Source organism: Sander lucioperca, chromosome 15 (genome assembly GCF_008315115.2).
Source record: "Sander lucioperca isolate FBNREF2018 chromosome 15, SLUC_FBN_1.2, whole genome shotgun sequence".
In the NCBI taxonomy this organism is placed as follows: domain Eukaryota; kingdom Metazoa; phylum Chordata; class Actinopteri; order Perciformes; family Percidae; genus Sander; species Sander lucioperca.
In genome coordinates this window covers 21,236,186-21,251,172 of record NC_050187.1, presented here as the reverse complement: position 1 = coordinate 21,251,172, position 14,987 = coordinate 21,236,186, and the positions used below count along the sequence as shown (strand labels likewise).

Sequence of the window (14,987 nt, the reverse complement as noted above, 5' to 3'; positions counted from 1 at the left end):
CTGCTAGGGGTTTTCCATGACAATTTGCTGTAAATCTGCACACAAATTTTTTGGGGGATTTACAAGACTACTCAATATGTAATCACTGACATAAAAAATAGAAGGTTGGATTTAGTGATTTACTGTATCTCTGGTACTTTCTGAGTGATTAAAACGAAGGTATCCATGTATCCTTGGATTACATTTAAGCACTCTTGTTTGGAACCCCAGGGCATCTGAAGTCTTTGTACAGGAATAATAACACCACACTGAAATACTTTATAAATACATGTAGAGTGGTTGTTTTCAAGGAGACTTACTTTTCCTTTCCCTGGCCTCATGTATCAACAAGATCTGTTCCATTCTACATGTAATGACTCGATATTATTCACCTGATTGATTTTAACAAAATAAAATAAAAATAAAAAGGGCATTCTCTTTCATTGTGTGTCCTTGACACTAGGGCTGCACGATATGAGGAAAATATGCCATATCGGTAACGTCATTGAATATCGTGATAATGATATTACTTAAGGTAAAAAAAACAGTGTGCTCCGTTCTGCTGCTTTCAGTATTACTGAAAGCAGCAGAACTGAGTACACTATTTAACACATTTCTTGTTGAATTTAAAAACAAATGAAATCATTTTTTATTGAACAAATTGAACATTGAATTGATATAAAAACGCACCACTAAAAAAAGAATGACATTTTAAAGTGCATTTTAAAGTGCCATTTTCTACTGATATTTTCTTTCAACTAACAAAAAAAATCTCAGTGTCTTTCGCGATATGTCGCAGCCTTTTGCGATGTATATATTGCGCCAGCTGATATTGAGATGACGATAAAAAAAAAATTAAAAAAAATTGTTGTGCAGCCCTACTTAACACTTTGTCAAATAGACATATTCTGACAAAACATTAATAAGGAGTCATTTTCAGGGTTGTTTTCTTCATTTAAAAAGAGCACCCCCGGCAGGAAATCAACATTTGGCCCTTTTGGAGGTTTATGTAACACCGCTGAGTCATTATGGACCTTTGTCAAAACTAGGGAAAGGCAAGCATGGTATCCTTAAGGAAAGAGGAAGAAATTGGGTGAGTGTCTTTTCCCCCAATATGGGATTTAAAGGAAAATATCTGAACTTTGTAAGTCAGCAGAAGTACGCTAATATGATCGTGAATAGGATCCCACAAGTCATAACACAGCCATGCCTAGGATTGGGCATCGTTAGGATTTTAATGATTCTGATTCCAATTGTGATTCTTTCTTTCGATTCCGGTTCTTATCGATTCTTGATTCCGGTTCTTTGAGGGGTGGAGTTGAAACGGGTCACATGCTTATTTCACAAATAAGAGGAAAGTTTTATTTTGATTCAATGGTGGGTTGCAGTTTTACAGCTTTTTCAACATAAAATAAAGCCACACTAGAGCGTTGCTTACTGTGCTCCAAGGCTGCAACACAACAAGCGCCTGGCCGCTACGGAAACCAAAACTTGCGCGTTTCAAACGATTCCAATAAAGAAACGATTTCACTGGAATCGTAATTTTTGAAAGGATTCCAAGTAGGAATCGGTTCTCGATGCCCAACCCTAGCCATGCAGATTTTTCTTTTGCACTGTTATGTGTTTGCATGTCAGGTATCTTGGCTTGTTATACATACCAACACTACTGAGGGAGCTGCTGCTTTCTGAGTCAGATGGCATAGTGGAGAGAACGCTGTATGTGGAACCTGCCAAGAGACAAAAGGCCAAAATCTACATTTAGATATGAAGCACTGGTAAATAGATTAAACAATTTACACACCAGCCTGAATTAATTGCCAGTACAATGTGGAAAGAAATGAATATTACACCGTCAGCTTCATATTCCCTACACAGTCGTATGATAGATTCGGTGCAGGGTTTATACTTGGAATAATAACTTCAGCACTCCTTCTTAGTGGCTCTAAATTATCACTCCAGACCACCGTCGTCATTAAACCTCCTTTCCCTCACTGCGCACTCTGCCTTGCTTTGATGTATAGTCCCTGTATGTTTCTGCTACACAGGCAGAATGTCACGGCTGAAATGGGATTTTCTCTTTTTATGTCAAGCACATAGAGAGGGAGAGACAGAGAGAAAATGGTTCTCTATCTGAATAGCTGTACACACTGTTAAGCTGGGGGATATTTCACACGGGCTACCACAATCCATAGGAGAGGCTATGCAGATCCCCATTATACTGCAGAGTCCCGGCTCCAAAGGGCAACATACACATGGTTGACAACACAGAATTTTATTTTCTAAAGACACATATTACACGTTGATTGTATTGTACACTAAAAGCTCAATTTCTACCCATATTCTCTATGAGCAGTAGATGGGTTTTACATCCCCACACATGTAAACTTGGTGTGTTAGCTGCTGAAATAAGACGCCGATCACCACAATGTACAGTGAATAAGGTCCTCTTGAAACCAGCACAGTTTAAAAAATGTTTCCAGTAATAAACATTGAAAAGAAATACACAAATGAGCTGCTGATGCGGCCAGAGTCTCTTTTAGTGAGTAAACACAACAAATCACTGTAGAGAACTGCAAATGGCTAACCCTACCCGATTTCTTTTAATCTAATGTAAAAAAAAAAAAAATAATAATAATAATAATAAAAAATGTAGGACTGTAACTAACAATTATTTTCATGTATTGATTCGTCAGTGATTATTTACTTGTTGAAACCAACAGCCGTTCAAACGTCTACAAATGTCTTGTTTTGTCTGGCCCGAAATCCCCAAAAAGATTTTTAATTAACATATTAAAAACAGCAAATCCTAACATTGGAGAAGTTAGAACCAGAGAATGATTTGCATTTTCCACTTGAAATATTACTAAAAAATAATCCATTATCAAAATGGGTGCTCATTAATTTTCTTTCTATGCAGCACTAATTAATTTACCAATTATTTCAACTCCACTGATCTACACTGATAAATAATGACAATTTTAAACCTGCATAGAAACAGCACCGTGAGTCACAGGTAATACTGATCTCATGTGATAAATGCACACCAAACACATGGATAAAGTCTTCCTCTGTACAGGGTTTAAGAGAGCAGGGGAATGGTAGCTGGCTTTGTCAGCAGCAGGCCGTAGATTGACGCCAACTGTTCTAGATCTCCATCTCTGTCCTTGCCTCCCCACTGGGTTTAGCTACAACTCTGGCTCCAGCCCTCAATGTGTGACAAGGCCAAGCCTAATTAACTATGAGCTCTGTGCGACTGAACCACTCCATCTTAGGCCCTGCAGACAGAGGAGAGGAGAGGGGGGGGGCAATAGGGGAAGCCAGGGGAAGGCATGGAGCAGAGGAGGACAGATGAAAGCAGATAGCCTAACTAAGTCGCAAAAGAGATAAGGAGGGAGGGAGTTTCAGAGACAAAGAGGGAGAAAAAGAGAAAGAGGAGCAGGGCGGAAAGGCTTTTAATCTGTTCTGACATTCCCTGATGCTCAACACTTTTGCTCTGCGAAGGGCTCGGAGCACACAGCTTTGATTTCATATTGTTCCATCAGACATGAGATGCACTCTGGGGCTGCACAGCATTAGTCCTCTGCAATCAACACGGCTATGCAAAAGGCTCATGCTCATTTCCATGGCTGCTTTGAAAGGCAACAACTGAACCCAGTATCTGACTAACGAGGTCTCATAGTAAAAGGCGTGAGCCGCTGAGAGGTATTATGCCACCTCAGCTGAAGGATTAAGTCTTTTTTTAAATTCTGTACAGAGTCAGTAAAGCTCTTTGCCAGAAAAAGCTGTAAAATGTAGCTTCTTCAACATTATATTTTGTGAGTTGGAATCCAAAACACTCAGATGAATTAAAATCCCAGTAATCTCTCTGCCACTGAGGACAATCAACAGACAGCGATAACTCCCACGAACGGGGCAATTCTGGGACAATCCTCAGTATCTCACAATCTGATTTGGCTGCGAGGACAAATACTATATGTGCACCAAAATTCCCACATTTAGATCAGTGTCATGGGCTGATTAGTTAACACCACAAGCGTACCAATGAATGCATTATGGATTTGCATGTCAGATATCTGGCTGTCGATGGGTCAGGGGCATTCGCCTTTTCCAACAGGCTCTTAATCATTGATAGCAGTTAGCACCAGCCACAGTCAGTGAGGCTGATCATTTGTAAACAGGTTCACTGCATCAATAAAGCAGGCATCCATTAGGGTAGCACAGATCTGATGATCTACAGTGGGAGAATCCGCTTGTCTCTACCAAAAAACATTCAGACAGGACAGATCAGAGAAATCGTACCCAACATTCACGTTAAATTTTAACAGATGGATACATCCTGACAAATTTCATCAGGAGCCATATGTGTAGTTATGTGGAGTGAGCATCTGATACTGACTTCCATTAGGAGAGATGCACTCTAAAAAAGGTGAGAGATATTTCAGCGGAGGACCTGAGGCAACAGTAACAAAGGCCTGTCGCTGTGATCTAAATAGGTCAGGGGAGTACTCGCCCTACCTAAGGGGTTCCACTTCCCCCACGCTTCTTTTCTCCACGCTTTCCCCTCTGCTTTCCTACCCAATCAAGCAACGTGCTCAGCAACCAAACAGTTGCTTCAGACAACCAGATTATGTTCTCCGGCACATAAAGCAAGATGACACACGTTGCCATGGTGAAACTGGATGAGAGGAATAGTAGGCTAAATTTTGCAGCATGGTGAAAAGGAAGAGCATGAGAGTTAGGGAAAGCTGGTGGAGGAGAGCCTTCTCAAAGAAAAATGCAAAGTCTGGCTTCCACCGTCGGGGGAGACTAAATTATTCATCAATTCCAGAAAACTCTCTTATCTGACAATGAGAATGTCTCCCAAAACATAAAACACCATCGCGATTGGACTCTGCTGCTGCTTCAAACTCCTTTTATCGCAACATGTTGAAACAGCCCAGGTGTCTGTTCGGGGCTACTTGTTAAAAGAACAGTATTAGCATTCCAATAATAACAACAATAATAATAATAATATTAATAATAATAATAATAATAATAAGCTATTCTTTATTAGCCGCTGCCAGCTCTTCTTACTGTCATTGAGCAGCAGTGATTAAAAAAAAAAAAAAAAAAGTCACAGACCAAGAGGCAAACAGAGCCTAAATAGCCTTTGTGGTCTTTCTCCTTTTGTCCTCAGCTTCACTGCCATTAAACTACAGAAGCCCAAATAATAGCAACACTAATACTACAGTTGAAAACTCATTTTACAGTGTACTTAAGTGAGGCTGAGGGGTGTGTCAGCATTAAGCCAGAGAGCAGGAAGTATCTCTTTTACCCTGGCATCCAAGACCTCTAAATCCTGGCTGTGGTTCTGCTCACAGTATGGAGGCTATAGTTTCCCACTACTCTGTCTCAATACCTAAACTCAAGTTGTTCACAGATCCCGGAGAAGAGATGGATTGATTTTTAGATTATTATTAATGCATTAACATGAAAGCAGTACTTTAATGTTGTAGCTGATGGGTGGAGCTGATTTTAACTGCTTTATATGCTGTCAGGTAGTTTAATCTATAACAATACTTTATTAAACTAATCATATATTTTGTATGTAAAATTATCATCTGAAAAATAACTATAGCTGTGAAATAAATTAGTGCAGTAGTAGCAGTAGTAGTTAGAGGTGTGACTCTTCACTGATCTCCCAATTCGATTACGATTATCATGTCAGCGAATCGATTCGATATCTCGATGCATCACGATGCGTCAAATACATTTTTCTATTAAAGCCATATAGGATATTTAATTCATAGTTTTTCAAGCTTCAAAAACAAAACATTCTGCAGTGCTCTAATGCTAAATACATTGGATATATAAAACTACAGCACTGAGCACATGGCACTTCCTGAATGTGCAAAACATAACAGAATATCTAAAACGGAAATGTTGTTAGGCATACATTAAATTGTAAACAGAAATAATCGATTATGGCCCGGCCGATTATCGATGAAGCATCGTCCATGTCCACGATTCGATGCATCGATTATTTGATTAATTTCAACACATCTACTAGTAGTAGTAGTAATGGTAGTGGTAGTGACTGACCCTTGTCACAAAATCTGTGTAAAGTTTGAATTGTGGTTACTGCATCTGCAAATCTGCGAAGAAACATCACTGACCAACACCAATTCCAGCCCTGTAATCTGGCACTTCCAGTAAGCCATGAAGTGGGCCAAACTTCTGGGGAGGCAATGACACCACAGGCCAAGATTCCGGGCCATGCGCCAGCAAAGCCTTGCTGCCAGAGTGAAGGATTGATCATCTGAGTCTACACCAAGCATAAACATGAAGACATTTAACGTGATGACTCCATGAGGCAGGATTACTCCACCGCACGCACCTCGCCTGACTCACAGCTTCATGTTCATCGAGGCCTATGGTCAAACCCACGCACGTTTTACACTCAAAAGGTCCAATTTTGCCCTGTGGCATGACTCAAAGTAAGATCTGTTATACGGTTGGTTGAAATGAAAGATTCAGATGCAGCATTGGCCATTTTGAATCTGTGTAAACACTCTGGGGCATGAGGTGAGAAAACAAGGAGATGGGTAGAAGAAGACCTGAACAGATCCTAAGTCTTCAGCCCAGCAGACCTGTCAGAACTGCTGAGCAGCACCAAAGTCCAAAAAAGCCCCAGAGTGCAATCCAGCCTGGCCTATTATCAGCACACCATAACGGGGTTTCTCTCTGCAAAGAGCACTACCTCAGCATAAATGAGACATGATTTTGTTTTTAAACAGCTTGTCTGTGTCAAGGGTTGGATTAAAAAACAAAAAGGTGAAAGATGTCTGCAACATGTCCTCCAGATGCTCTGCTATGTACTGTTGCTAGTACAAATATGAGCCAAAACAGTGCCAAAAAACGCCTATGTGGAATAAACCCACTGCTGGAATTTGGACATTCCGTTCATGTTTAATCACAGAGGAGGCCATCTTGATTCAGACAGCGTTTTCATAGTGTGTTGAGATAATTCAGTCATTAAACTGAACTATAATGTTTTTTTAAAGGTCATCAGAGAAGGGAATCTTAGTGTAGAAGTGCACATACCCATTTCTCAGAGCTAACACTGTCACAGGTATGACAGATAGGCCTTTTCTATTATATACAACCATTATGGGCAACAAAAAATATGTTGCGCTGTAGTCCCATTTAGCCCACTGTGTAAAGCACATGTTAAAGCTTGGTGATACATCTGAATGATTGTAGCTTTTCCATGCAAGTTTTTTTATTGAAGCATTAGAAAACGACCTCTTGGCATTGATATTTTCCTTACATTTCTGTGTGACAAGTGACTCACCCAGACGCTCCAAAACAATCTAGCAGACAACCAATCATCAAAAATTCTAGACTGTCACATTTGAGATTTGTCTCCCATCTCAATATCAAAAATATATGCACCAATTGTTATTCGGGGCATTCTGGTCATAACACAAGCCATCTTGGCTTATTTGTCATATCGTCTAACCCCAAAATAGTTAACCTGAATCTTCTCTTTGACCTTTGTCATGTGACATCTCGTTCTTTTTTCTTATCTATTAAAAAAAAAAAAAAAAAAAAAGTGGAGGTACTAAAGTGCAACAATCGTCGGCATCACTATCATCTGGTGATTACAAGTCAAATTTGACCTGGTGCCAGATATTTGGAGGACAATTGACTGCAGACAGGACAGATAAAGAGGTAGAGAATTAAACAGATAGAGAGACAAGGAAAGCAGAGAGTGGTAGAGAGGGATAGACAGAAAAGACAGCAGAACAAAGCAGAATACAGCAGAAACAACAAAAAGGGTTGGTAGAGGTGTGTGTGTGTGTGTGTGTGTGTGTGTGTGTGTGTGTGTGTGTGTGTGTGTGTGTGTGTGTGTGTGTGTGTGTGTGAGGAGTGGGGGGCTAAGACCAGGAAAAAATATTTATTTCCATGACTTCATAGCACTGGTAAACATGTAGATGCTGGCATTTCCTCTAGTTTGTGGGGTAATGAGAAAGTGGAGGAACACATGTAAAATGGTAATGAAGTCCTGCTCCACAGTACAGCCTCCTGGCTGTGGTTTGCATATTCAGAGTGTAGATAAACCGGCCATGAGATATTAATGCTAAAGCGAAAAAAATATATACAAACTTTACACTTAAAAGATGCTGTGTTATAGGGCTGGGCGATATGGAGAAAATCAAATATCACAATATTTTTGACCAAATACCTCGATATCGATACCGCAACGATATTGTAGTGTTGACTATTGGTGCTTTCACAAAATATTTACACAATGAGATTTTTGATAAATAATCATCAGTAATGTGGATATAATGACTAAGTGGGTAAAGGCAAATAATAGAACAGTTACAACAGTCTGGTAGGTTCAGAAAATGACATCACTTTACTGTAATGCAGCCTTTAAAACCAGGAAAAGACAACACTTATGCCATATTACGATATCCAAAATCTAAGACAATATCTAGTCTCATATCACGATATCGACATAATATCTATATATTGCCCAGCTCTACTGTGTTAAGAGAACAACAATAATGACCCAGTGAAAGTAGAGGTCACCTCTTATTATCTCAGGCCTTGATTAGATGGATTTATTGAGCAACATTACTGAGAACAAACCCTATACCATTAGCACTGCTAATTACAACTCAACTGATGATTTCATTACCTAGGTTCTTTTTTGAATTGTTTCAAATTGCTTGTTTTGTCTGACCGACAGTCTTACACCCAAGTATGTTCAATTTACAATTTAAACAGCAGAGAAAATCAGAAATTTGTCACATTTAAGAAGCTGAATCTGGTGAATATTTAGCATTTTTCGTATATGACTAATTTGACTGTTGATCGACCGCTTCGATATCCAGCTTTGTACATAGGGGGGGAAACTCACCCAGGTGAGCAACCCAGGCACCCCTGGCTTTATTTTTTACTTTAATAACGAGATAGCCTGGCCCATTTTCAACTGAGACACTGCAGTGTAATAAAACTCACAGCGACAATTCGTATAATATGTGATCTAGTCATCAATCACACCGAAGCAGAAACATCGGTTAACAGCATGAATTGATGGCTTCCTCTACACAGCGAGAAGTGAATAAAGTCAGACTAGAGGTACAAAGAGTGGTGAGGGGAAAGACAGTGAGGCGATGGTGAGTGACAGTGTGCGTCACTGGGTGACGGACTGACACACAGAGAGAGAGAGAGAGAGAGAGTGAAGCCAGGTCCAGCCCATGGGAGATATTTAAGAGCAGCGGTCGGGACAAGAGCGTCAGGGTCATAACTCATTCTGTCTGTCCACAGTGGTTTATGGAGTGGGTCAGAAACTGGTTGACACACACACACACACACACACACACACACACACACACACACACACACACACACACACACACACACACACACACACACACACACACACACACACACACACACACACACACACACACACACACACACACACACACCAAGCTGCTGACTGGGCACTTTGGGCCTGCTCAACTTCTCAACAAAAGGCCTGTTGTCTCCCTCTCTCTTGCTCCCTCTTTCTATCACCCTCCTCTGTCTCTCTGGCGTGTCCTTCTGTTTAAGTGTGTGGAGAAACGAAACCACTCAATGGGGGGGGGGGAAGAAATATTATGTTTCAAACAAAAGAGAGAGAATTTTACAAAGGATGGACGGTGAGTCAGAGAAAAAGACAAAGCACAGGAACAAGAAACCGAGAACATTAGAAAATAAAGCCAAACAGACAGCAGAAGAAGACGATGACGTTGCATCCTGTCAGGGGGAATTGTGTGGCCCTCCTCTCGGAGTGACTTTAAATCACTGTAACAGGCCCTTGAATCTGAAAAGAGCGGGGGGGATGTGCAGGTTCATCTCTTCTACTACTCTATTCCTTTAGGTAGAATATTGTCCATGTAGCGCAAGGGGGTGAGCACACAATCCAAGTCATGAAAATGGCTTGATTGCAGCTGCTTAGATTTATGAAATGAATTCAATACAGTTTGAGAACATAACGTCAGTCATACTCAAAATTCTGTCAAAGTCAGAGTTAGAGAACTTGACGCACACCATTGCACAAAACAGGCTAAATAATGAATGCTTTGTTAGTATGTTCTCTACAGCAAATGTGTTGGAGTTTGCCAGCCAAACACTAATAATTTACAGAGCCTGATATTTCAACAATTGAGCATCTGTATACTTTTCCTTTGGGGTGAGGTTTCTTTGAAATTTGAAGGATTTCATAAAGTGTGCGTGTTTAGAGGCTCAGCTGGCAAAGGAGGCGCATCTGAGAACAAGAGCAGGCAGATAGCTTGAGAAGAGGAGGAGTTGAGCGCAGGTTGCTATCAGCAAGACTTATCACACATGCTCATTTTCCCTCTCTTCACGCACCCTGCGTTGTTGATCACAGACACGCTGGGGCTCTGAAGAGTTCACCCCTCTCAGCTGTATCTACCAGCCTCTTTGCCTGGAGGTACTCTGTGAGTGGCTTGTCATCGGTCTCTCACAAGTGTGGTTAAAATGCGGTAATCGCATCAGCTGAATCACTACACTGAAGATAATAAAAAGCACATTAAAAAAAAACACACAACACTTCAGTAAAAACAGAAGGAGCCAAGAGCGTGCCGGCTAATACAGAGGACTGTGGAGGGATGATAAAGGCTGTCTCGCAGAGAGTTTTACACCACAGAGAGCAGAGCAGAGGGCCTAATCCTCTGTTGAATAACCACAGGCTGACTAGCCAGACTCACTACTGGTACTCACTCTCTCCTAGTACAGGGCAGGTCGATTCTGGTGCTACACTCTATAAAAAAGGTGTGTGAGGAAAAGTCTAAATCCACATTGCCATGTCCAGCAAAAGTCAAGGGGCTAACAGAGGGAACAAGTTTGCAGCTGCTCACAACAACTGTCAAGTGTATTTCAGAGTGTTGTTCTGCAGCAGCAGAAACACTCAATACAAGAAAGTAATAAAGCTTAAGGAAGCATTAGCAATACACTCAGCAGAGCAGCAAGACACCAACTCAGCATTACCTGCTAAGGTTGGCTTCATAGTAGCAGACAGAGACATGCCACACGTTGGCAGCTGTAAACTATAGATCACATTATGTTTTTAAGAGGACATATCTGTTTGAAATAAAGCTTATGCTTTTTAAAAATGATCTGCAAGATAGCCCGCATGGTTGTTTTGTGTGTGGAATATGCCAAGGAGAATGCATACTCTGCATCTCCTCCCAACTTTTGGATCTCAAGGCTCATCCTGCATTCAGGCCCTCAGGGCATGACACTGGTTGTGAGTAAGCCACTGGCTTCAGTCATTCACACAAAGCAAAACAGGCAAAACTAGACAAGGCTTTTACACTTGGTTGCCTTTTGTCTCTGTGCAACAACAACAACCAAAACCGCTGAAGTGGAATCACATGACTACAATGAATACACTGTAATTAAAATTTGGTACAATAATGCACCATGGGAGAAAAAATTGGTTAAATATATTGTTAGGAATACCAACGTGGGTTTCTCTCTAAATGGGAAGGTAGACCGATCTAAACCATGCTTTAGGTTTGTATGCATGCATGCATGCATGGGCAGGCTGCACGCACACACACCCATGCACAGGTCGATATGGACCAACATGTCAGTGGTACAACCGTTGTCATGGAGATAAGTCAGGCTACCTAATGTACCATAACCATATCATGCCACTGATAACAAATTGGAGTAAGTGTTAGATATTTGTGAATTGAGCTTGGTTTTTTTTCTCTTAACAATGCACAATTATCACAGACTACATTTACCATACCTGGCCAAACCAGCCTTACACAATGGATGTGTATTCTGTGTATTGCAGTGACTGGGGAGGAGCCTTTAGGGCAGCATGGCTGAGAATAATGACAGAACAGCCCTTAGCTGAATTAACCACAAGCTGTGCATTGGATCTGCAGGCCACAGTGAATATTTAAAGATACAAACCAGTGCATTATGTTTTGCACATTTAACAGAGCATAGTGTTGCACAGTGAGTGAGTTCTGATTATAAATGTGTAACCGTGATGTTAAGGAACACTGTTGCTTGCCCTTGCAGCCTTCACATGAACCTTTATTACCATTTTATACAGATTTTGGTTAATAATAAATCAAGCTCCAAGCCTTGCTGTTGTGCAGCTATCCACACACGGTCGTCTGGCGCCAGACCACCCAGATTGTACTCAGCAAGGGCTGTGCTGTGGCTGGTCCACTCGTTTTTACATTCACGTGAAAGCCTGTTTATGAGTAGTTCGTGTTTCAGCTCTTACCGGTGGAGTGGTCCACAGGTCCTCCGCCGTTGTTGCTGAACAGGGCAGTATACAGGTCAGGGTATGCCTTCTCCAGGGCCACACACAGGTCGAGGAAATGGTCGCTCTCCTTGTTCATCAGCATCTTCAAAAGGTGGTCTACTTTCTCGGCGCTGGATGAACAGTTCTGGTCCAGTTCAAACCTATCGAGCTGGCTCAAGGTACCAGAAACTATCAGCAGCTCAATCAGTCGGTCCGCATCGGTTATGGACTCCAATAAGTTCTGGTGGCACTGGTCTAGCAACTCTTTGTGCTTTGGCTCCATGGCTATCCGCTGTAGTTCCGTAGCTTCCCAGCTAACCCAGACGGCCAAGTGTATGTAATATCCTTACCGATCAAAAGTACCGAGCGACTACTGAACTTAACTTATCGCGGCTTGCAGAAGTTAGCCGGCGCCACCACGGCATTAGGTTGCAGGGGAGATCAATTTTTATAGCATATTGTAACAGGCACAAGAAGCCATATTTGTTGCCCAAGGCTGTTGACTGCACTAAACAGCGATACATTTTTCCATCTTACTCGTGTGTGGCTGTTCAGGTCGTTTTTTGCTTCCTCTCAGAGTACGCTTTAGCCGAACACATTTTCCTCTTCTTTTGTATCATTTAAGGCGCCCTTTGACGAATCAACTGCTGGGAAAACTCACGTAACTCCGCGGATGATCCTCAGTTACAGTGTATCCTCCGCCATGTCTGAGCAACTCAGCAGCTGCTGCCCGCTGTCAATCAACATGCCGTTCAATGACCATGTAAGGCAAAATGGGGCGGGGTTTTACAAAAACACACCTATTTCATCAATGGGCGTACACATCCCCCCGGTAGTACGTCGAAAATCCCAAGCGGAAAAAATGAGAATGGAGAGAATTTGCATGAAAATCTGGAGATATTTTAAAAAATATCGACGTAGTGGTAAAGGTGGGTAAACAATGAACTCATCCTAAAGCAACCATTTATATTTATAAAATGAAAGTAGGCTAGTAGACTTCAAATTTGAGATACTTGTAGCCTACTTCACTTGAGCATTTTCATTTTGTAGGCTAATACTAATATTATACGTTTTACTTTACTATATTTATTTTACAGATAGCTTACCTAAACTTAACAGATTTAGATTGTACATACAAAACATGATGAGCTAAGAAAATATGATAAAACAGATTAGCAGTGTATGAAATAATAGGCTACAAATTACAACAGTATGCTTACACACAACATACTATATTTATTTTTTCTTTCTTTTCTAAATGCAGTACTTTTACTTGTAATGGGGTATTTATTTATTGCAGCATTGCTACTTTTACTATGTTATTATAGATCTGAATACCTCTTTCCCACTGGTTATCTGTTGTTATCTTTGTGTAAATTCCATCAGTGTGATGCAACTCACTATCACCACAGTGCATAGATGTACATCATGAAAACATTAAATAGTTGATGAACCAAGTAATCCTTTCATCATAATCTTTTGATTTAACACAGACACGTAAAATCAGCAGACCCCTTGTTTTTATTATTTAGGAAAAATGGTAATGATGCAGTGATAAAAATATAAGGCTTTTATTCAGTCCTTGCATAAAACTGTTGATGTAGCCACAGCCTTATGCTGCATGTTTCTATATCCAAAGCTGTATCGATTCAAATTTCAGTGTACTGTATCTGTGTGTTGGATTAGATAGAAGAGGGCAGTGAGCCATAAGTCAACATATATATAATAGCAATATGTGAGGGTGACAATTGAAATGTGTATTTGAGTAGGATTTGTGAAATACAACATGATGGTGAAGGATGCACTCCGCTTCCAGTCTGCAGCTGAATAAAGATTGTTGGCACAGAGACAAGCGTCTGCAGGCATACCTCTCAAACCATGACCTTATTCATGCATGCACTGAATCTCATTGTGACATCTACAACTCTCTCCCCCTCTCTCTCTCCTTCTCCGCCAAGCTGGCTCCATAGCTTGTGCAACCATGTGCTATCCTTTTAGATGAAAAATGAATTACAATTCATTCATATCAAAGGGAAGCACGTCCCCACTGCTGACACAGATTGGACGTTTGTGTCTTTACCCTACTTCTGAGGACACGCATTTGAATAGAGAAGACAGCCTGATGCTTTTTTTTTTCCTCAGGGGTAGGAATGAGTTTATTTGGACTTCAGACAACAGGGATAGTGATTCTAGTTGTCTGGTAATTTACTAAAATAGTATTAAACAGATTTGTTTATCAGACAGCCCAGATCAGGGCAGATAATAGCTTTATCTTTTATTGAAGAGACTGTCAGCAAGCATATCCATCATTTATTCTAGTGAAATTGTCTCTAACAAAAACATTTTTTACATTCTACTTGTCTGACTAGAGACCTAGCTAATGGAGAGCCGACTGTGCTAAGGGTGGCAAAACGATTACTTATACATAATTCATTCTCAACAGTGTTGTATCTATTTGATCTCCATTCTGCGAGAATGATGGTGTGTAAAATGAACAGTAGCAACTCTAAAAGGAGGCAGTGACAACATTTTAGAAGAGAATAAGTTTGTTGGTGTCAACACATTTTTAAGACAATTTTTTTATGTAAAGCCATTATTTCCCCACAATACTGAGACCTCAAGGCACCATGAGAGGATTCCCAAATTATTAGATCAGCTATAATAGACATTAAATTAA

At 40.7% G+C, this 14,987-nt stretch overlaps 1 protein-coding gene across 7 annotated transcripts in view; it reads right to left on the bottom strand.

Moving 5' to 3' along the window:
* dlg5a (discs, large homolog 5a (Drosophila)) overlaps window positions 1-13,042 on the bottom strand; it is a 36,038-nt gene extending 22,996 nt beyond the window's left edge. For 6 of the 7 annotated variants that reach the window (XR_004895158.1, XR_004895159.1, XM_031306466.2 and 3 more), the window contains exons 1-2: window positions 12,290-12,593; window positions 1,638-1,706 (exon numbers count right to left, since the gene is read on the bottom strand). Coding sequence is in view for 5 of the 7 variants with exons in the window: in XM_031306466.2 (XP_031162326.2) it covers window positions 1,638-1,706; window positions 12,290-12,593 (373 nt within the window). In the remaining 2 variants the exon portion in view is untranslated. Of the gene's footprint in view, window positions 1-1,637; window positions 1,707-12,289 lie in introns of all 7 variants that reach the window. The other variant, XM_035991988.1, reaches the window with a different exon arrangement.
* Window positions 13,043-14,987: the final 1,945 nt, after the last annotated feature.